At 40.1% G+C, this 23,129-nt stretch overlaps 2 protein-coding genes across 2 annotated transcripts in view; both read right to left on the reverse strand.

The window, feature by feature from the left end:
- apoa1b (apolipoprotein A-Ib) overlaps positions 1 to 23,129 on the reverse strand; it is a 79,207-nt gene that overhangs the window by 6,328 nt on the left and 49,750 nt on the right. The gene's annotated exons all lie outside the window — the stretch shown is intronic.
- Positions 6,970 to 14,485, reverse strand: septin4b (septin 4b). Its single transcript, XM_062987328.1, has 10 exons — positions 14,386 to 14,485; positions 14,195 to 14,281; positions 13,996 to 14,119; positions 13,012 to 13,146; positions 12,320 to 12,437; positions 11,544 to 11,645; positions 11,267 to 11,363; positions 10,810 to 10,972; positions 10,247 to 10,340; positions 6,970 to 8,037 (listed from the first exon to the last, which is right to left on the reverse strand). The coding sequence occupies exons 1-10, from the start codon at positions 14,393 to 14,395 to the stop codon at positions 7,969 to 7,971; spliced, it is 999 nt and encodes a 332-aa protein (XP_062843398.1). The 5' UTR covers positions 14,396 to 14,485; the 3' UTR covers positions 6,970 to 7,968.

Consider the following 23,129-nt stretch of genomic DNA (forward strand, 5'->3'; position numbering starts at 1 on the left):
TTACATAACAGAATGCTTATCTAGGTTTATCAATTGCCCTGCTGAGTTAATTCTCTTTTACGGCTTAGCCTAGCTTTCTTCACGTGGCTGAAAGTATATGGACACACAAACATCAAATCCATATGTGTGTTATTGCTAATAATATGAACTTAGTCCCCATTAAAAAGCTTCTATCATCGATAGATGATGCGAGAGCATTAGCTTGGCTGGACGCTAATGTTAGCAATATTAGCCATGTGGTCATAAATATACGAAGTGATTTAGATAGTTGAAAAAACAAAGGGGCAGAATAAAATTAGATAAAATGATGGAGAAAACAATATGCTGTATGACTACAGTATTATCGTGTAGTCTTACTTATGCATCACATATTACATGTATGCAGGTTATGTTCTATATTAGTTTTACTATCATTTACTATGGAAAAAATGCATGGCACTTTTCTTAAACCTCTTTCAAATTAATAATTTCATTACAGAGTGAAAGAAAACAACTGTAGAGCTTGTAAATTCATCAGTTATCTGATAAACAAGGTCAAAGCAGAAGTCAAACAGTTATTATGCCTCTATTACAAAGCTCCTTTAATAAAAATAATAAAGTAAATACACAGATACCATAACATTAAAAGCACCTCCTTGTTTCTGTTTCTCTGCATGCTTTGTTAGCCCCCTTTCATGCTGTTCTTCAATGGTCAGGACCCCCACAGGACCACCACAGAGCAGGTATTATTGTTAGTGTTAGTGTGTGTTGTGCTGGTACGAGTGGATCAGACACAGCAATGATGCTGGAGTTTTTAAACACCTCACTGTCACTGCTGGACTGAGAATAGTCCACCGACCAAAAATATCCAGCCAACAGCGCCCCGTGGGCAGAATCCTGTGACCGCTGATAAAGGTCTAAAAGATGACCAGCTCAAACAGCAGCAATAGATGAGCGATCGTCTCTGACTTTACATCTACAAGGTGGACCAACTAGGTAGGAGTGTCTAATAGAGCGGACAGTGAGTGGACACGGTGTCTGATCCACGCATACCAGCACAACACACACTAACACACCACCACCATGTCAGTGTCACTGCAGTGCTTAGAATGATCCACCACCTGAATAATACCTGTTCTGTAGTGGTCCTGTGGGGGTCCTGACCATTGACGAACAGCATGAAAGGGGGCTAACAAAGCATGCAGAGAAACAGATGGACTACAGTCAGTAATTATAGAACTACAAAGTGCTTCTATATGGTTAGTGGAGCTGATAAAATGGACAGTGAGTGTAGAAACAAGGAGGTGGTTTTAATGTTATGGCTGATCAATGTATAAGCCAAATAACTACAGTTTGACTTTATAGTACAAATAACACCAGTGTAGCTCAAAAAGTGCCACAATTTAGGTTTTATGTAACGGGTATGTCAAAATGATTTCGCAGGCATCATCAGAATGTATCACTAATGTATCAGTGGTTCATGAGACACAGAAGGAGAGCGAAAAAATACTGAGAAAATACTGTCACAGCTTCAACATACTGAATCAGATGCACCCAGACTTTATTCCTTGTCCCGTAGATTATCAGAATTTACAAGCAGTGTTACTAATGTGGTTCACCTGAATCAGGTAGTGAGAATATAAGAGAATGCCTTTATTTGTAACATATACATATACAGACGTACAGTACAAGGAAATTCTTTCTTTGTGTATCCCAGCTTGTTTGGAAGCTGGGGTAAGAGCACAGGGTGAGCTATCGTATGGCACCTTGCTCAAAGGCCCAACAGTGGCTGCATGGCAGAGCTGAGATTCGAACTCTCAACCTTTCAGTTGATAGCACAAAGCTCTACCTATTAGGCTACCACTGTCCCGTACATGTACAGTACAATGAAATATATTAGCAGGGGATATTTAATTATGCAGTTTCTAACCACTTTTAGGGAATGTGAGGTGTTAAGTGTTAATCCACCACGAACATTAAACCAATTAAACACAGGACATAACACCCTCAGATGTCACTTAATCACTAATACCAAGGAGTGATTACAGGGCCAATTCATCTAAAACTAATTCACTATTTTGAAATGTATCTAATGTAAAGAAAATAATTGATACATAGCAAGAATCAGTAGGGTTCATGCCAGGGCAGAAGAACTAGAGAAAAAGTCACCTTCTAAAACTTTTCACTTGGTCAAATTAGTGGTGCTAATGTTTGCTTTTAGATCGGATTGACAGTTTTGTGTATTGAGTAGCATGAGGGGGAATAAACCACAAAAAACAGCTTACAACAGGAGACCTTGACCGACCACCTACATGGCTCCAAAGATTGCTACAAATCAATACCTTGTTTAATCTCTCGATTTGTGACGCAAATCTTCTGCTTTTAGTTAGCGTGCACTTTTTTTTTCAGTTTGTGTGAACGTGTTCATGGTGTGAAGAAAATACCACGGTCATATGTGTGCATTCACCTCATTTTGGTGCATTGTGTGCATTTGGTACATAATAACATTAAAACTAAAAGTAATTAAAGCATGATTCCTGTTCTGTGTTTCGGAGGTAATGTAGATTTAGTTCACTTCTGATACCGTGCTAATATTTAGCTTGGCAGATTCGACGGCCAGCTACACTAAAGGCACAAATCAGATTCACAAATATACAGTGTATCACAAAAGTGAGTACACCCCTCACATTTCTGCAGATATTTAAGTCTATCTTTTCATGGGACAACACTGACAAAATGACACTTTGACACAATGAAAAGTAGTCTGTGTGCAGCTTATATAACAGTGTACATTTATTCTTCCCTCAAAATAACTCAATATACAGCCATTAATGTCTAAACCACCGGCAACAAAAGTGAGTACACCCCTTAGTGAAAGTTCCTGAAGTGTCAATATTTTGTGTGGCCACCATTATTTCCCAGAACTGCCTTAACTCTCCTGGGCATGGAGTTTACCAGAGCTTCACAGGTTGCCACTGGAATGCTTTTCCACTCCTCCATGGCGACATCACGGAGCTGGCGGATATTCGAGACTTTGCGCTCCTCCACCTTCCGCTTGAGGATGCCTGAAAGATGTTCTATTGGGTTTAGGTCTGGAGACATGCTTGGCCAGTCCATCACCTTTACCCTCAGCCTCTTCAATAAAGCAGTGGTCGTCTTAGAGGTGTGTTTGGGGTCATTATCATGCTGGAACACTGCCCTGCGACCCAGTTTCCGGAGGGAGGGGATCATGCTCTGCTTCAGTATTTCACAGTACATATTGGAGTTCATGTGTCCCTCAATGAAATGTAACTCCCCAACACCTGCTGCACTCATGCAGCCCCAGACCATGGCATTCCCACCACCATGCTTGACTGTAGGCATGACACACTTATCTTTGTACTCCTCACCTGATTGCCGCCACACATGCTTGAGACCATCTGAACCAAACAAATTAATCTTGGTCTCATCAGACCATAGGACATGGTTCCAGTAATCCATGTCCTTTGTTGACATGTCTTCAGCAAACTGTTTGCGGGCTTTCTTGTGTAGAGACTTCAGAAGAGGCTTCCTTCTGGGGTGACAGCCATGCAGACCAATTTGATGTAGTGTGCGGCGTATGGTCTGAGCACTGACAGGCTGACCCCCCACCTTTTCAATCTCTGCAGCAATGCTGACAGCACTCCTGCGCCTATCTTTCAAAGACAGCAGTTGGATGTGATGCTGAGCACGTGCACTCAGCTTCTTTGGACGACCAACGCGAGGTCTGTTCTGAGTGGACCCTGCTCTTTTAAAACGCTGGATGATCTTGGCCACTGTGCTGCAGCTCAGTTTCAGGGTGTTGGCCATTTTCTTGTAGCCTTGGCCATCTTCATGTAGCGCAACAATTCATCTTTTAAGATCCTCAGAGAGTTCTTTGCCATGAGGTGCCATGTTGGAACTTTCAGTGACCAGTATGAGAGAGTGTGAGAGCTGTACTACTAAATTGAACACACCTGCTCCCTATGCACACCTGAGACCTAGTAACACTAACAAATCACATGACATTTTGGAGGGAAAATGACAAGCAGTGCTCAATTTGGACATTTAGGGGTGTAGTCTCTTAGGGGTGTACTCACTTTTGTTGCCGGTGGTTTAGACATTAATGGCTGTATATTGAGTTATTTTGAGGGAAGAATAAATTTACACTGTTATATAAGCTGCACACAGACTACTTTTCATTGTGTCAAAGTGTCATTTTGTCAGTGTTGTCCCATGAAAAGATATACTTAAATATCTGCAGAAATGTGAGGGGTGTACTCACTTTTGTGATACACTGTACACCCACACATGAACCGTGTTGGCAAAAATCTGATTGCTCCGTTAGGACAGTTTGATTTACAATGTTAAAGTCCACAAGAACGGTTTAGTACATTTTAAAAAGCACGTTGAGATTAATGAGACTATATTAATTTGGTATTTAGGCTAATGCCATGTGTGACTGCTAACTCATCTGGGGGTTTTTGCTTCTAATTTTGTTTGATTTTAATGTTCTAATTTCTCTCTTTCAAAATAGTAATGATAAAAAATAACATTTAAATAAAGCTGCACAGAGAGGAAAAATACTAAAGTGGAGCTAAGACGTAACAGCATACGTGTTACAGCATCCGACAGCATATCATACACCAGTGATCCCCAACCACCGGGCTGGGAACCGGTCCCACCTCTAGGTGGGAGCAGGATCTCGTTGCAGCGAAAAAAGGCTCATTATTTTAAATCCCCCGCCCCCGATGGTCCGTGAAATTATATCTTATATGAAACCGGTCCTTGGTGCAAAAAAGGTTGGGGACCACTGTCATACACCATATGAGGTATGTAGACACTCAACCTAATGATTAAGTTCAGGTGTTTCTCCTACACTCATTCCCACCAGGTTTATAAAAAAAATGTAATCAAACGTAGTAAATGCTTCGAACTTTGAGGCAACCGTTTGTGGAAGACACTTTCTGTTTTAGCATTGCTTTTGAGGTCCAAAAATGAGGTCCATAAGACATAGTTTGACACGTTTGGTTTAGAGAACTCCAGTGGCCTGCATAGAGCCCTGACCCTAACCACATGTCACCATTAGGATGGATAAATTGGAGAGTCAATTTCAACAAGTAATGCCTAATCTCTCAAATGTCATATGTCCAAATACTTTGTCATACAGTGTATGTTTATCTGATTTGGAAGACGTTTTGAGGTCCTAAAATGAGGTCCATAACACATAGTTTGGTTTAGAGGAACTACAATGGTCTGCATAGAGCCCTGACACTAACCATATGGAACACCATTAGGATGGATAAATTGGAAAGTCAATTCCAACAAGTAATGCCTAATCTCTCAAATACTCTTATGTCTAATTTCCAAAGAATACATTTCTTAAGATATATGAAATATATAAACACAAAGTGGGAGGACTCCATATTAATGCCAATGGTTTCCAATCAGCTATGTTAAGCTTTTGTGAATCATGGCAAGTCACCCAAACCCAATTTTTCTCAGCCGGCCTTTTATGTGATATCCCGGAAATCTGAGTTGAGAATCATATTGACAAGTGTATCAATGACCAGAAATTATTTAGTTAATTTAGTTAAGTTTAGCTTAGTTCATTAGTGCACCGCCAGTCTGTGGTTTCCAACGTCCAACCCCCCATTAAACACAATATTTAGTGATGCTTATAAGCAACCCAGCTTTATTTACATTATCATTATGCTATATTATCTACCAAACAGAGCTAAATCCAGTGGTTTTGTGATGTATGTGCATCACTAGAGCTTTCCTGTGGAATGAATGCAGTTGGAAGAAATACAGTACTTCAGTTATTATCTCTCTTGTATGAAAATAAACAGTATCGACTTATTTAAAGAGTATTCTTGGCAATACAAAGAATAGCATGTACATGCAGTACAATGTATGCAATTGTTTAAAAAAGAAAGTACAAATTAATTTAAACATTGTAGAAAAGCAATTAAATAAATCCATTATTTCTATGATACTATAAGAGCTACTATTTATTATTGCAAGAAAATATATACAAATGTGTTACAAATTAAAGACGAACATGAATAAATGCACAAACGCTAGCATTTAGCTAGTCACTGTAAATTAATACAAATATTCAAACCACCTGATGAATATGATCTAATATTTCTGTCCTGACAAGAATGCTCTCATTCTATGATGATAATTCCCCCACAGACAGGCCATTAGGGGTCATTGAATGGTTTAATAAGTAAGAAAATAAGGTAAATCATATGCAATGGCAATGACAAATTAAACACTTACTGTATATTTAATGGTATGTAAACCTTGCATGTTAGACAGCGCTTTTAACCACTATTTTTAAACATATTTAGACATAAATTCAAAAGCTTAAATCCAAAACCAAAAAGTACTCTTGCTTTCAAAGAACCAGAGCAATTAATTTAGCACCAAAATAATAATATTCTAACATAAATAAGGGGCCATAATATACATAATCAACTTAAAACTTCGAGTATGTCTTCGAGTATCATGTGCCTCAAAAAAAAAAAAAAAAAAAGGTAATTCTTTATGTGTCGTTATTTTAAACTATTTTCTCTATATGAACACAATAAATAACTGAACATAGCCTATACATTTTAAAGGCCCCAATAAAATACCCAATAATAACTAATAAAACTACAAATAAAAATGTAATCAAAGGTAAATTAAAGGTAAAATTTTAACTTTCTGACTTTTTTTCTCACAATGGTTGCTTTTTTCTCTTAATTTCTCACTCACTATACACCGATCAGGCACTGATCTACACTCACTGACCATTTTATCAGCTCCACTTACCATATAGAAGCACTTTGTAGTCCATCTGTTTCTCTACATACTGTTTTAGTCTGCTATAACCCTGTTCTTCAATGGTCAGGACCCCCACAGGACCACTACAGAGCAGGTATTATTTAGGTGGTGGATCATTCTCAGCACTGCAGTGACACTGACACGGTGGTGGTGTGTTAGTGTGTGTTGTGCTGGTATGAGTGGAGTTTTTAAACACTGTGTCCACTTAATGTCCACTCTATTAGACACTCCTACCTAGTTGGTCCACCTTGTAGATGTAAAGTCGGAGACGATCGCTCATCTATTGTGTCTGATCCACTCAAACCAGCACAACACACACTAACACACCAACACCATGTCAGTGTCACTGCAGTGCTGAGAATGATCCACCAGCTAAATAGTACCTGCTCTGTAGTGGTCCTGTGGGGGTCCTGACCATTGAAGAACAGCATGAAAGGGGGATAAAAATGTACAGAAACAGATGGACTACAGTCAGTAAGTGCTTCTATATGGTAAGTGGAGCTAATAAAATGGACAGTGAGTGTAGAAACTCACTGACGGAGGTGGTTTTAATGTTATGGTTGATCGGTGTATATGCTTAGTAGAATTTAAGCAAAGAAACTGAAACTGCTGCCACAGAAATAGCCTCTCATAAAAATTAAACAAATGCTATTAGACATACAAAGCTCCAACACACGGCCAGAAATAGGTTTAAACTTTCAAGCTAGACAAAATATTTAACAAACTATCTGTAATCAGCAGGTAGTACAGAGCTCAAGTGTTGCGTCTAGTTTTTTAGTTTTGTTACCTGTTTTGTGTGCTACAGAAAACATGTCTTTTGAACATCATGAGCAGGCAAAAATGTCTTACAAACAGCACAACATTCTCAGACTAAAACAATCCTTGTTTTGTCTAATTCTTTTGTTTGTTGTTTGTTTGTTACCAGCTGCATCTTTAATGACATGGACCGACATGTTTTTGCACACTTCTAGCACCTAATGACACCTAGTGGAAGCCACTAGACTCACAGACTTGTAGGAAAAGTGGACTTTGGACATTCAGAGCAAACTCTACATGGTTTTGAACCTTCAGTGGGCAGAAGAGACTGACTGACAAGGAGCACTGATACCAGCTGGAACATGGAGGTCAGATGGTGAAGGTGGATGGCACATGCAGAGGTTAATAGGCTTCTTTTTGCGTCTGCATCTGCTCCTGGATCTTTTGCAGCATCTCCTGCATCCGCCGCAGCTGCAAAACAGAAGCAAAAAAAAAAAAAAATGCAATCAATACATTTGTGCTAACCCATCAATAAGGCTTCATTGTATCACATGACTATAGAGGACTAAAGTCTGGGCACAGTTCAGCGAGCAATCGATCCACTTTAACTTCTGCATGACTGCTATCATGAGTTGCTTGCTGCTTATATTGCAATATACTGTTTAACACAGTGATAGTGCTGTATAGAATCAATATTACTCATATGTATCAAGGTACAATAATAATAACTAAAATGTGAATACGCTGACATGATGGGCCACAATTCTAAAATAATTAGGGGAAAGGTTATGTATTATATAACATGCTTACTATGTTTTAATCAATTTGGGGTGGTTACATAAAAAAACCACTATGCATGTGCAGCATTATTTTTTATTATGTTTTATAGGAGGGCTTAAATACTTATTTCCAGAATAGCAAAATATTAAAACCAATTTTACTACATAAAAAGAAGGGAAGGAATAATATGACAATTCATGTTGATATAAAATTATACTGACAGAAGTAGGTTTGGAAGATTTTAATACTGTAATGGGAAGCTCCCAGTTAATAACAACAGAATAAGGGCACAACAAAGCTGTGGCATATTATATAGTCACTATATAGTCAATAAATAATAAAATGTAAATGTATTCTGCATTGATAATAGCATTATAACTAATATTACGAATGGCATTTAAGGTAAACTCTACCACACCACATTAAAAGTATCTCTGAACTCCGTACCATTTCACCTGTATATACGTACTATCAGTATTTGCAAATTTGCACATCAGTATTTGCACACGGCATTATTGCACTATTTACACCAGCACAAACAATATGTATATACTGTATACAGTATATCTGCTATACTTATATACTCTACTTTATTTATACTCATTCACATTTTATCACTGTAATTATATACTAGTCTATACACTGTACAATCAGCATTATCTGTTTAATATTGTTATCTTGTGTCTCCTCATTTCACTTATCTTGTCACTTACACACTTTAATTATAATATATGTAAATAATCTCTATCCTGCACTCTGTACTTGTACTCTGCACAATGACAATAAAGTAATCTAATCTAATGAATACTGAAGGGTAAATGTATTTTGCATAAATACATATCATTGCAAATAATATCATTACTTATACTGTGTCTGGAGTCACTGGGCATAAGCATAAACCATTGATACATAATCAAAAAAATTATAATTAGCAGCTTAACTTGCACTTGGGTAACTTGACAATGAAAGAAATACATCATATACGTCACAGATAATAATTAAATATATACACTGCCCCATTGTTTCTGTTCCAAGTCACTGTGTACATTTATATTCTAATAAATAAATAAATATTAATTATACTGCACAAATACTGTATATACATTAACCTTTTACATAAAATGAACCTTTGCCCAGATGTCATCTTACATCATTACTTCAGCCACACTGTACAATAAAATAACACACTGTACTGTAAAATAAAACTCATTAAACAGTTAAAGTTAAGTTTTTATGAGCTTTTATGTACTTCCCAAAATACTGTAACTGACCACCTTAATAAATAGGCTAGTATTTTAATACCCCTCCTAATTGTTGAGTTCAGCTGTTACAGCCACACCAATAACTAACATGCATAAAATCCATTTTTTTTAATTAATTATAAATTATATATTTTGGCAACAGTTTAGGAAAGGTACTTTACAAAGCAAGGTCTATAAAAACATGTTTTTATAAAATTGGTGTGGATGAACACCTCTGAAATGAATTTAAATGCTGATTACAAGCCAGGTCTTCCTGTCCAACAATAGTACCTGACCTCACAAATGCTCTTTTTTATTAAATGTGGACAATTTCCAACAGAAAAGCTTTTAATTTCCAACTCACAGCTATTGCTTAAAGCAGTCAAAGAGTGGAGGCTGTTAAAGCGGCAAATACCCATTGTTTCTGTCACATGTAGACATACTTGGTGTTAGTGTATATTCGGCATAGGACCTGGTGCAAGTATGCTTGTAAACTATGATTGTATCTAATCCTGACCATCTGCCTCTATTAACTTCTATTTGGTTTGACTTGTTGAGTGGTCACTGTGTGAGTGTGGATTTGTGTGAGGATCCGAGTGCAGTTCTGATTCTGCATCACGAGGCGGATCACGACTGCCCGGGCAAGGTGGGTTCTGTACCTCTTCATCTTTCTCCCGGATGAGTTTTTCCGTCTCAGTGTCATGTGGAGCCATAGGGACGGGGAAGTCTGTGCCGCTCTCTCTGGTTAGTTTGCTGTATGGAACACACACGCACACACACACACACACACTGCATTAAATGCATGAACATAATTATTCAGAGTAAAGTTCTTACACAGCAAACATTTCAAATCACATCTTTATGGACCTCGCTAGTGTATTAGACTACTGCACCACCCCTATGCCCTAATATAGATGGTTCCAATTTTATCCTTAAGGTTCAATGAGGTTAGGGCCAGAGCTTTCTTCAGGCCACAAGAGTAAATAATTAGGAGGGGACTCCACATAGTTTTGTCCATATAGTGTATGGAATGATGCATGACCACTTCAAAACGATTGAAGTAAACTTTGCACCCGGTATTAAGGTTTAATTCATTAAAGCTGCAGTTCATTGTACTCTGCACAAGGTGCAATGTGAGCACATGAATGGTAATTTGTGCCTGGTCACCATCCTACATCTAGTCCCGACTGTATCTATCAGAAGTGTGGATGTGTTGTCGTACTTGCGATTTCGCTCCTTCACCACCATGCGCGTCATGCTCTGGATGCACTGGGCTCTGTAGTTCTCGTAGTGAGTTTCCCTCGTCACGTCCTTCAGATCCTGCATGTGTGTTCTCACCAACATGTTCCTCAGCTTAATAAAATCGCAATGTGCCATGTTTTCCACTGAAAACAAACACACATTATCATCATTAATAGGAACTTGGATTGCACTTATGGAATTAGTTACGAACACCATAAGATCAGAACAGCAGTCAAAGAACAAAATACACAGAATTGTTTTTATTTTATTTTATTTAGTCATCATGAAAAATTGCTTTATTTGGATCAAGGGTGTGATGGGTCGGCCAGTGTGCCGGACACTACACAGACAGAAACCAGCTTCAGGGTTTGAGGTCTGGTCCACGTTCCTCTCTGGTTTGAAACCATAATGCACATATTTTAAAAAATTTCATTTACCTTCCACAATACCCCAGGGATAGAGGCGACCGCGCACTCTCTTGCCTTTTGCCTCCACCACCGTGTTGCTGCCGATTACTGCAAACGGGATGCTCTCCTGCCAACACGGGGAAGGAGGGGGGGTGGACAAGGACAGAAACAGTCAGTAAAGAAAGCAAGGCAGTGCAGTGACATCTGCTGCACTGCAGATAGTTCCTTCTATCAGTATGTCCTCTTTTACCCTATCGTCACTGTTCAACTCTCATTTCTCATACACACTCATACACCCAATGTGCACCTTCAGTTCCTGGTCCTGTTGCTTAAACTCTTCATCCTCGTCTGAATCACAATCAGGGAACTGGTAGATTTTGATTCCAAACTGCTCGATTTCGTCTCGAATCTGGAAGAAATAAGAAGGTAAACCAGGTGTCCTCAACCTGTTCTGGCTAGTTAACCCTTTTTAAAGGCTCAAAATTTCTGCAAACCCCGCCACAACCCCACTTTTATCCTTATGACCTTTAATTCCATTTATTTCTTTTTGTTATTGCAAAAAGGCAGGATGTCTTAATTCATTTTATACTATTATTTGCACAAATTGTATTCCAGCACATACAGATCAACATATAAAATTTAACAGTCCATATCAGAAAGGAAAAGATGTCACAGGACTGCCAATCAGGCAATAGCTTTACTACAGTACAGTCTTTTATTTTATCATATACAAACCCAGACAGACCTCAAACATACCCATTAGCAGTGACTAAAGAAAAATGCAAGCAGATTTGATTGTAACCCCTAATTTGATTGTATTTCAGGAGCTCCAGATTATATTATTATCCTAAACTAATGAATTTACGGAAGGCTGAATTATTATAATTATCAGTTTTTATTCAATCAATAAGATTTATCTGCCCTTAAAGTTTTCTTCAAATTGCCACTTAGATTAAGGAAGTTCATTTATTTGATATAATTGATTGTATACACCAATTATCAATAGGTAGGGATGAAACAGCAAAACTTAACACTTAGATGGGGTGTCTACATATTTTTGGCATTCCCTGTGTGAGCACTTGCCTTGATTTTCTTTTTCCTGACCTCACTGGGAGTGAGTGTGTCTGCCTTAGCAAGAACTGGTACGATGTTGACCTTCTCATGTAGGGCTTTCATGAACTCCACATCCAGAGGCCTGAGACTGGGAATAGAGAGAAAACTCAATATACATCGTCCAGGATCCAATGTCCTGTCTTGTGGACTTAGGTCAAGGGACTGGGGTGTCTATTAAAAAAAACTTTCTTTCTATGGTCAACAAACCATTTTTTAAGAAATGGATGCATGTTTTGATTCAACATCCTTCTTAAAAATCCAACCTCAACCCAGTTTGCAAATCTTAGGCTACTTGTTGCAATTCATGCAAATGTAACATTTATCCGCACTGAATTGTAGCTGCTAAAAATGAAGATTACGTCGCTATAAATTTATATCCATGTGCGAGGGAGCGAAGTTCAGAAGGGGTTCTCGTTACCACAGCAAAATGCCTCTGGTCAAGGAGCCAGCATGAGTGGTGTGGGATTCAAAAAGAGTGTAGAATAAGTGGCCGCATGTACAGTTCACCTAGGTGCTAGTCTCTGCCTGTGTGGGGGTGGTGCAAGCAGTGAAAGACTTGAACTGAGTTTTTCAATGACAAACAAAGAAGTTCAAACAAAGTGTTAACTCACTGTGAGTGTGTGTGTGTGAGTGTATGTGTGTGTGTGTGTGTGTGTTCATACCCATGCCCGAGCGGTGAAATAAAATAAATACAGCAGTGCACACGGTTGTCCTGGATGTTCTTGCGGTTCAAGCCACTCTCGTCTCTGAAGTACTGCTCGAACTGCTGGTCAATGTAGTCGGCGACAGACTTCCAGCTGAAATCACACACATACACGCACACACACACACACACACACACAGACACTTTTGTGTTGATCTAGACATATGTTTTGGATCTCTGTCCAGCTGGATGATCTAATTCCAATGGGATTTTTGGCCTCTCACCATCCTCCTCACTGTGACTAGGGCTAATTAGGCAAAACATTCAATATCATCACCCTTTTTTGAGCAGATTGTAAAATTATAGGCAATTTGTGTATTGCCATGTACTGTAAATGTTGTGCCAACTGCATGTTGCTCTATGCTAGTTCTTTATACAACACAAAGTTATTTTTGGTAATGTTTTATATATATCTTCACATTTCTATATATATATTTAGTTTTTAAATATATGTATACACATTTTATATCTCTTTATTTTTGAAGCAGCTGTAACGTTGCAAATTTGCCCCTGTGGGATAATAAAATGTTATCTTATGTTATCTTAAGCTGTACTTAAATGTTACCTTAAAACATCTACCCTATACCTTTTCTAAAGAAAATACATTATACTAAAATAGTTGTACAAATTTAAACCCCTATTAAAATAATGAACGAACAAATAATAAACATCTTTAGCTATGTTTGGCGTAAAGCGTTTTTTAATAGATGACCAATGTTACCAAAGACTTAGGACATCTACCCTGTACTTTTTCTAAAGAAAAAACATTATACTAAAAAAAAACAAATAATACAATAATAATACAAATTGAACCCCCTCTTAAAATAAAATTAAAACAAATAAATAAACATCATTAGCTATTTTTAGTGTAAACCGTTTTTTTAATAGATGACAGTGTAATTCCTCGACTTAACCGCTAGATGTCACTAAAACCAAGCCTTACCACTCAGTGTTGTTGACTGCGTCCCCGAAGCCTGGGGTGTCCACTATGGTAAGCTTCAGTTTGACCCCCTTCTCTTCGATGTCCACTGTGTGCTTGGTGATCTCTACTGTCTGGGTAATTCGCTCTGGAAACCAAAAAAGTTAGATTGTCTCTCTTTTTTTTAATCCGATTTCTCAGGAATGTTACGGATTAACCCTACCTTCAGCATTGAGTAGTTTTCTGTCTTTGTAGAGATCTGTGAGGAAGAGGCTGTTGACTAGGGTGGACTTGCCCAAGCCGGACTCCCCTAGATAACCACAAGAAGCACCAAAAAAGAGGAATATAAATAGTACCACAAAGCACCAAAATACCCAGGAGTCTCAAGCTGAATTACAATGATGCCAGTTTTACCTGCTACCATCAGAGTGAAGTCGAAGCCCTTTTTTACAGATTTGCGGTGCACCTGATTCGGTAAAGTTGCAAAGCCCACGTATTCCTTATCCTGGTCCTGAGTAGAAAAAGAAGACAAAGATGGAGATGTAGAGCAAGTTACTCGTAGTGAGCTAAAACATAGTCAAGGCAGTCGAATATCTTCAGAAGAAACACAGCTGAAATTCTTAAACACAGAATTGTTAACGGTTCTCTGTAGTTGGGGAACCAACAGTGACTTGGATTCTACAATTCCAAGACAACCAAGTTCTCAACCCAAAAGGCAGTCCATTAATACACTGTAGGGGCAAACTATAGATACCTGACCATGAACTTGCTGGACATACAATTCCAAAACCATAGGCATTAATACTGTTTGTAGGACTAGGTTGAGGTTTTTTAATGGTGTTGAGGTTAGGCCCCTGAGATTACATGAAACTTGTGTTATCCCAAAATTGTTGCCACAAAGTTGAAAGCATACAATTATTTTAATGTATTAATTTTATACACCTGTGAGCAACAGGTAAAGGTAGAGTGTAGCTTTATTTACATATGACTTTAAGTGTGAAGTGTATATAGGCATTCCTAAGAAATGACCAGGACTCTTGTGTGTAAACAAAAACATTGTGTAGGGTTGTATTTAATGGTTGCAACCAAAAGAAATACCGTTGAAGGCTGAAGATTGACCAACAAGATGGGGCATAACTGGTAAAGGTATACCAATACTGTCTTTGTTTACAATGCTAAGTAGTGTTTGCGATCTACCCCAGATCTCCGGCATTACCTCTGTGGAGTCATAAGGATCAAAGCGACCCCATGGACTCCTGGGTCTGGAAGGGCTGATTGGTGATGGGCTGATTGAAACTGGCAGATCCACATGTCCAGCCTGAACATTGTGCTTGGGATCACAGTCTGATTCTTCTGGAGCCCTGCACGAAGCAGGAACCCTCAAAGATGTTGGTGTTTCTGTAGTTTGGGGCTTTTGAAAAGCTTCAGGCTCAGCATGGTGCCCCTCTGTTGGGGGGTGATGTGCCATTATATTCTCCAGCTCAGAGTCCTCCGAGTCCTCCTTGGAATGTCTTAAGCTCTGGGGGTAGGTGAGGTTCAGGTTGGATGTGGCATGGTAGATGGCAAATGCAACAAATTTACCGGTAAATTTGAAGGATGGGTAATACAGGGAGGATCAAGGGAAAAGAGAAGAAATTTTTACTGGTTAGAAACAAAGTGCTTAGAAACGAGTTTGTTAGGATGAGCGTCAACTTAAAACATAGCAAGCCAACTTTATTTTGAGGTCTTTAAGTAAAAACGATCTAAAAAGGTTGCAAATAGCAGAGGTACCATGTCCATTCACACTTAGGGAACACTTGCTGGAGGATAAGTCTTTTATAAATGACTTTGAGAATTGAGAGATGGCACCACAGCAGACCAGAACAGTTGCTGGTCAACCTGAAAACAGCAGGAACAACAGCTGTGGTGAATAAAAAGCAATAAACTACACCTTAATCAACGCTCTTCCTACAGCCTAAGCAAAGCCACCCTGCTATAGTCCCTGGAGAGACAGAATGAACAAGATCGTGGAAACAAGTGGCCAAAATGACTCTCCGTGATTGGGTGAGGAGCTCAGCGATCAAGAAGGAGCTCAGAGTTGACCCGCTGCTCCTTCGCGTGGAATGGAACCAATTGTGGTGGGTAGGGCATCCGATAAGGATGCCTCCTGGATACCTCCTGTTGGAGGTGTACCAGGCACGGCCAATGGGGAGAAGACCCCGGGGCAGACCCAGAACCCGCTGGAGGGATTTTCTCCCCTGGCTGGCTTGGGAACACCTTGGGATCACATTGGAGGCACTGGTTGCAAGTTGCAAGGGACAAGGATGCCTGGGCTGCATTGTTTGCCCTGGTGCCACCACGACCCTGAATGGACAAGCGGAAAGGATGATGACTATGATGATGACGATGTAGCCGTCCATCCATTCACTCAAGTTACTTCTTATTCAAAAACATCAACACAAAGGTCTGCTCACTGGAGGCTAGTAACACAGCGCTTAGACGGCTCAGGTTTCGAGGCCAGTCCATCCTGTGGGTAAATAATAAATAATACAGTGTCTCAGAGAGAGCAGCGATAAAGATCAGAAGCTCAGGAACGTCTCTGACTGACTGACATTACAAATAGCTGTTTTTTAACTGAAGCCACTAGACAAATATGCACGATAATTCCTTATTGCATAGTTGGTTGAGCTGTGGGTTACCAGCTGGAAGGTGCGGCCACTGTTGAGCACTTGACCAAAGCTCTTAACTCTTAACTGCTACAAGGTACTCTGGCCCCAACTTCTATACAGCTTCCAATATATGTATATGACAAATAAAGGCCTTCCATTCCATCTGCCATAGAACTCTTGGTCTAATATTAAGACATTTTTCCAGCTGCTCCCATATTTAGGGGTCCCACAGTGAATCATTTTGGTCTACATTCATACCAGTCTTGGCACAGTTTTTACATCAGATGCCCTTTCTGACGTAACCCTCCTATTTTTATCCAGGCTTTGGATCGGCACCAGGCATCTCCCCATGGTTAGGCTGTTTCTGCCACCCCTTTGACAATAGCACAGCAGAGGTTCGAAACCCAGATCCCCGTGCGCCACCTGAGCACCCAACAGTTGAGACATTTATATCTTAATACTATACAAGATTGTACAGGTGATGTAGCAGTATGCATTTTGGTTACCTTCAGTCTTCTAGATTCTCCAACCCAAGAATTTTACCCATTCTCAGAACTGCATAATTAAAGCTCATTGAAGTTAAAGTGAGAATTCTGGTCTTGACAATGTTGTTTTGTATTCCCAACATTAAGAATTTTCTGAACAGCTGGGAAGCAAGGAATAGTTGCCTGTACCTGGTCAGCCTCAACCTCCCTTGGTTTGGGTGACGACGGAATAGAATCCTGGTCATCGGACTGCCCACCACTGCTACAGTCCTCCACTGTCCTCCATTGCTCACAGTCTTCCATTGTAACTGGGTCTACTGTGCGATCTACAATTGGTTCCGGTGAGTTGAGCAGCAGGGGGACGTGTTTAAGGTAGGAGACAGTGGGGGCAAGTTGAGGTAAAGTCAAGGTAAGCGTGTCCATTATGTTTTGGTGGAGTGGATCAACAGGGAAAGTAGAAAAATGAGAAAAATCAGCTTAGGACAACTGGCAAAACAAAGCGTACATGAGAGCATAAAGCATTCAGAGTGATTTGAATATTGTACATATAGTGAAAGGTACACTATTTGGTCAATAGTATGTAGACCCCCGACCATTAGCTTTGTTGGACACCTCATTTAAAAACCATGGGTCCTTTTCAAGGCTAGAACAGCCTCCTTACTTCTTTGTGAGGTCAAGAACTAATTTGACAACAAGACCTGGCTTGTGTTCTAGTTCAATGCAGTCGAGTTCAGGACTGTCCAAGCCGCTGGATTTCTACATCAACTTGTCTTCTAACCATGACAGTCAAGCTATAACATGAAATAACCTTTGACAGCCCTTGTAACATTAAATAATCAAACCCTGACAGTCATGATGTAACATGAAACAGCCTTTCACAAACTGTTGCCAAAAAGTTGAAGCCATTTAATTTATTTAATATGACTTTATATACCTGTTGGCAAAGGCTTTGGCTGAAACACATGCATTTAATTATTAGAAAAGGGTGTCAGCATACTTGTGGCCAAATGCGTTATATGTCAGCAGGATTCTGAAAGCAGGGCAGTAAACTAAACTAATTTGAAACAAAGTCTATACTTACATATAGAGTGTGTTTTATTTTTACCCATATATGAATTCCAAGCCGATGCCCCAAAGGCAAAGTTATTTATCACTGAAGACAACTAGGAATTTGTAACTTTTAACCTTCACATACTCCTTATTTTGGGCCATTACCAAAAATAGATGAACTTCCAAAACTCATAATGCTTTAAAACATGCCACAACTCGAATCTAAAGCACTCTAGTCATCTTATCAGCCTTCATTCTGATTTAATTAAGGGTTGGTGACCTCTTTTCAGCCCAGTGTGCCGCAAGATCAATGTTTAATCTACTTACCAACATGGCCTTGACGACCTATTTTAAGACAATGGTCAATATCTCAACCACAGTCTTTTTATTAATGGAGGTTAAAAAATCAAACCAAAAACAAGAACATGTACATACAGTATAAAAAACCCCACACAGGATGAAAACTGTACCATGTATAAATTTTTTGCTCAGCCTACTTTCAGTCGACTGGAAATAGTAACTGCTCATTTTAATCCCTGGTAACAATTTAGAGCAGGTCAAGAAAAAATGCCTCCTTTCTTTTGCCTTTTTTTTATAATCAAGAAGTCTACCACTTAAAAATCAAGGAAAGAACGCTTACCTAGCAGTCTACCACCAATGCTCACCTGTAAAACTTGGTACATTCAGCTCTGCACTATTTGCCTCCACTCATATGCTGACTATGTGCCTATGTGCTGACTTTTTATACCCTCCTGCACTGGGTCATGGTGTCCTTCAGCCTCATTGAGCTGCTCTGATGCCCAAGGGCACCAATCAACCAAGCTCACATCTGAACTGCCAGTGCAAATCCTAGATTGCAACCAGAGCTCCCACAACATGGATTGACCACAGCACTTCGATGCTTCATCCTTGATGTTTCATTGATTGAGACATTACGATCACATAATGTAGTAAAGAATGGATTCAGAATTTAGACATGTCTGGGCGTAACCACTGCATGATGTTTGGAGATTATACAGTAATAGTTTTTAGGTCCTCAATGAGTGGCCAACACCACTCTGGCTTTAGAATGGACACCACAAGACCACTGAAGGTGTCCTGTGGTATCTGGCACCATGATGTTAGCAGCATGGTGAGGTCTCCACCAACTATCCTTGAGTAGATTGAGATCTAGAGAATTTGGTGGCCAGGTCAACAAGACTTGTGGTAGGGCACATTAGTGTGCACCAATGCCAGATTGCTTATGTCCCATAGTGCATCCTGGTCCCATCTCTTCCTCAGGGAAGTGATGCACACATACCCAGCCATCAACATGACATCAGATCCTCATGCTTCCAACACATCAACTTCAAGCACTGACTGTTCATTTGCTGCCTGATACAGTACACAGATCAGCCAGAACATTAAAACCACCTCCTTGTTTCTACACTCACTGTCCATTTTATCAGCTCCACTTACCATATAGAAGCACTTTGTAGATCTACAATTACTGACTGAAGTCCATCTGTTTCTCTACATACTTTTTAAACTCACTTTTACTCTTTTCTTCAATGGTCAGGACCCCCACAAGACCACCACAGAACAGGTATTATTTGGGTGGTGGATTATTCTCAGCACTGCAGTGACACTGACATGGTGGTGGTGTGTTAGTGTGTGTTGTGCTGGTATGAGTGGATCAGACACAACTGAAGAGTAAAAGGAGGTTTAAAAAGTATGTAGAGAAACAGATGGACTACAGTCTGTTATTGTAAAACTACAAAGTGCTCCTATATGGTAAGTGGAGCTGATAAAATGGACAGTGAGTGTAGAAACAAGGAGGTGGTTTTAATGTTAGGGCTGATCGGTGTATATCCCCATGTTTGACACATGACTGTGTAAAATTATTTTCTGGTCGGCAGACACAATCTGGGTAGCCTATTAAAAAAGTTCAGAAGGTAAAAAGACCGACATGCCTACTGGAAAGCGACCGCTTACTGTAATTAACTCCGTAGTCAGCTTTCTGTGCAATTCTGCCTTTTCCTCATTGGAAAATCTCACTAATCCTACAAACCAAGTTGGTACCATTTGAAACCATGAATCTGAATAAGTAATTATAGTCAGTTTTAAACCAACACTGAGTTTTAAGGAGAAATGAATGATTTATATATCATGTTCTCACAAAAACAAATTAATATCTGTTGTTATTTTTCTGCTTGTTTGGTTTTACTTTTATACATCTGGGTGGCACCAGATCCAAAACCCTCACTAGAATGAAGTGTTTAGAAAAAAATAATGAATAAAAAAGGGTGAATTGAGGAGAATGTAAAAACAAATCAGAGCCTTGGTAGCATGCTTTATTAGAGGAGTGGGTGCCACACAACAAGAAGGACCCTGAGACCCAGGGTTCCAAGAAGGTTTACTCTTTAATGCATGCTGCCATAACATTACATATGTTGTTTATGTCCCTGCTGGGTGGCCAACACTACAACCCACTTTAGCATGGACTCCTCAAGACCTCTGAAGGTGTCCTGCGGTACAGTATCTGGTACCAAGACTTTAGCGGCAGATCCTTCAAGTCGCAAGGTTTGTCCGGAATATTAACAGAAAAGTGGGTGCCGCGCAGCGAGAAGGATCCTGAGACCTAGGGTTCCAAGAAGGTTTAATCTTTGCATGCTGCCATAACATTACATACAGTGTATCACAAAAGTGAGTACACCCCTCACATTTCTGCAAATATTTGATTATATCTTTTCATGGGACAACACTATAGACATGAAACTTGGATATAACTTAGAGTAGTCAGTGTACAGCTTGTATAGCAGTGTAGATTTACTGTCTTCTGAAAATAACTCAACACACAGCCATTAATGTCTAAATAGCTGGCAACATAAGTGAGTACACCCCACAGTGAACATGTCCAAATTGTGCCCAAATGTGTCGTTGTCCCTCCCTGGTGTCATGTGTCAAGGTCCCAGGTGTAAATGGGGAGCAGGGCTGTTAAATTTGGTGTTTTGGGTACAATTCTCTCATACTGGCCACTGGATATTCAACATGGCACCTCATGGCAAAGAACTCTCTGAGGATGTGAGAAATAGAATTGTTGCTCTCCACAAAGATGGCCTGGGCTATAAGAAGATTGCTAACACCCTGAAACTGAGCTACAGCATGGTGGCCAAGGTCATACAGCGGTTTTCCAGGACAGGTTCCACTCGGAACAGGCTTCGCCAGGGTCGACCAAAGAAGTTGAGTCCACGTGTTCGGCGTCATATCCAGAGGTTGGCTTTAAAAAATAGACACATGAGTGCTGCCAGCATTGCTGCAGAGGTTGAAGACGTGGGAGGTCAGCCTGTCAGTGCTCAGACCATACGCCGCACACTGCATCAACTCGGTCTGCATGGTCATCATCCCAGAAGGAAGCTGATGCACAAGAAAGCCCGCAAACAGTTTGCTGAAGACAAGCAGTCCAAGAACATGGATTACTGGAATGCCCTGTGGTCTGACGAGACCAAGATAAACTTGTTTGGCTCAGATGGTGTCCAGCATGTGTGGCGGCGCCCTGGTGAGAAGTACCAAGACAACTGTATCTTGCCTACAGTCAAGCATGGTGGTGGTAGCATCATGGTCTTGGGCTGCATGAGTGTTACTGGCACTGGGGAGCTGCAGTTCATTGAGGGAAACATGAATTCCAACATGTACTGTGACATTCTGAAACAGAGCATGATCCCCTCCCTTTGAAAACTGGGCCTCATGGCAGTTTTCCAACAGGATAACGACCCCAAACACAACCTCCAAGATGACAACTGCCTTGCTGAGGAAGCTGAAGGTAAAGGTGATGGACTAAACCCACTTGAGCACCTGTGGCGCATCCTCAAGTGGAAGGTGGAGGAGTTCAAGGTGTCTAACATCCACCAGCTCCGTGATGTCATCATGGAGGAGTGGAAGAGGATTCCAGTAGCAACCTGTGCAGCTCTGGTGAATTCCATGCCCAGGAGGGTTAAGGCAGTGCTGGATAATAATGGTGGTCACACAAAATATTGACACTTTGGGCACAATTTGGACATGTTCACTGTGGGGTGTACTCACTTATGTTGCCAGCCATTTAGACATTAATGGCTGTGTGTTGAGTTATTTTCAGAAGACAGTAAATCTACACTGCTATACAAGTTGTACACTGACTACTCTAACTTATATCCAAGTTTTATTTCTATAGTGTTGTCCCATGAAAAGATATAATAAAATATTTGCAGAAATGTGAGGGGTGTACTCACTTTTGTGATACACTGTATGTTGTTTATGTCCCAGCTGGGTGGCCAACACTGCTCTGACCCACTTTAGCATGGACTCCTCAAGACCTCTGAAGGTGTCCTGTGGTATCTGGTACCAAGACGTTAGCGGCAGAACCTTCAAGTCGCGAGGTTTGTCCAGAACGAGATGGATCCTGAGACCCAGGGTCTAATAATTCGATCAATGTTACTGTTACTGTTAAGTTTCCTTCCACCTCTCAAAACATGCAAAAGTCAAGTCAAGTCAAATTTATTTATATAGTGCTTTTTACAATGGATATTGTCTCAAAGCAACTTTACAGAATCCAGGACCAACAGACCAAAAACCCCTATTGAGCAAGCCGAGGGCGACAGTGGCAAGGAAAAACTCCCTTAAAATACAGGAAGAAACCTTGAGAGGAACCAGACCCATCCTGCTTGGGTGGCCTGGAGTTGAAAAAAAGTTGGACTGGCTGCAGTAATCTTCTTCTGGGTGTGAATGAGTGTGCAAACATGCATAGATTGGGGCATATCACCAGGTGTCAGCAAATCTAATAATAATAATGCAGCAAAAACAGTCCCATTCCCTTCAAAAGAGGTACTTGGGGACCTCGCCATCATTCACTGTGGGTACTAGTCTGGCATTTTCCTCCTATGCAAATGCGTTTTCTCAGGGTACTTGGATTTCCTTTCATTTTGGAACAAGCTGTCAGGTCAGATTTAGCAGAAGGTTT

Source organism: Trichomycterus rosablanca, chromosome 25 (genome assembly GCF_030014385.1).
Source record: "Trichomycterus rosablanca isolate fTriRos1 chromosome 25, fTriRos1.hap1, whole genome shotgun sequence".
Lineage (NCBI taxonomy): Eukaryota > Metazoa > Chordata > Actinopteri > Siluriformes > Trichomycteridae > Trichomycterus > Trichomycterus rosablanca.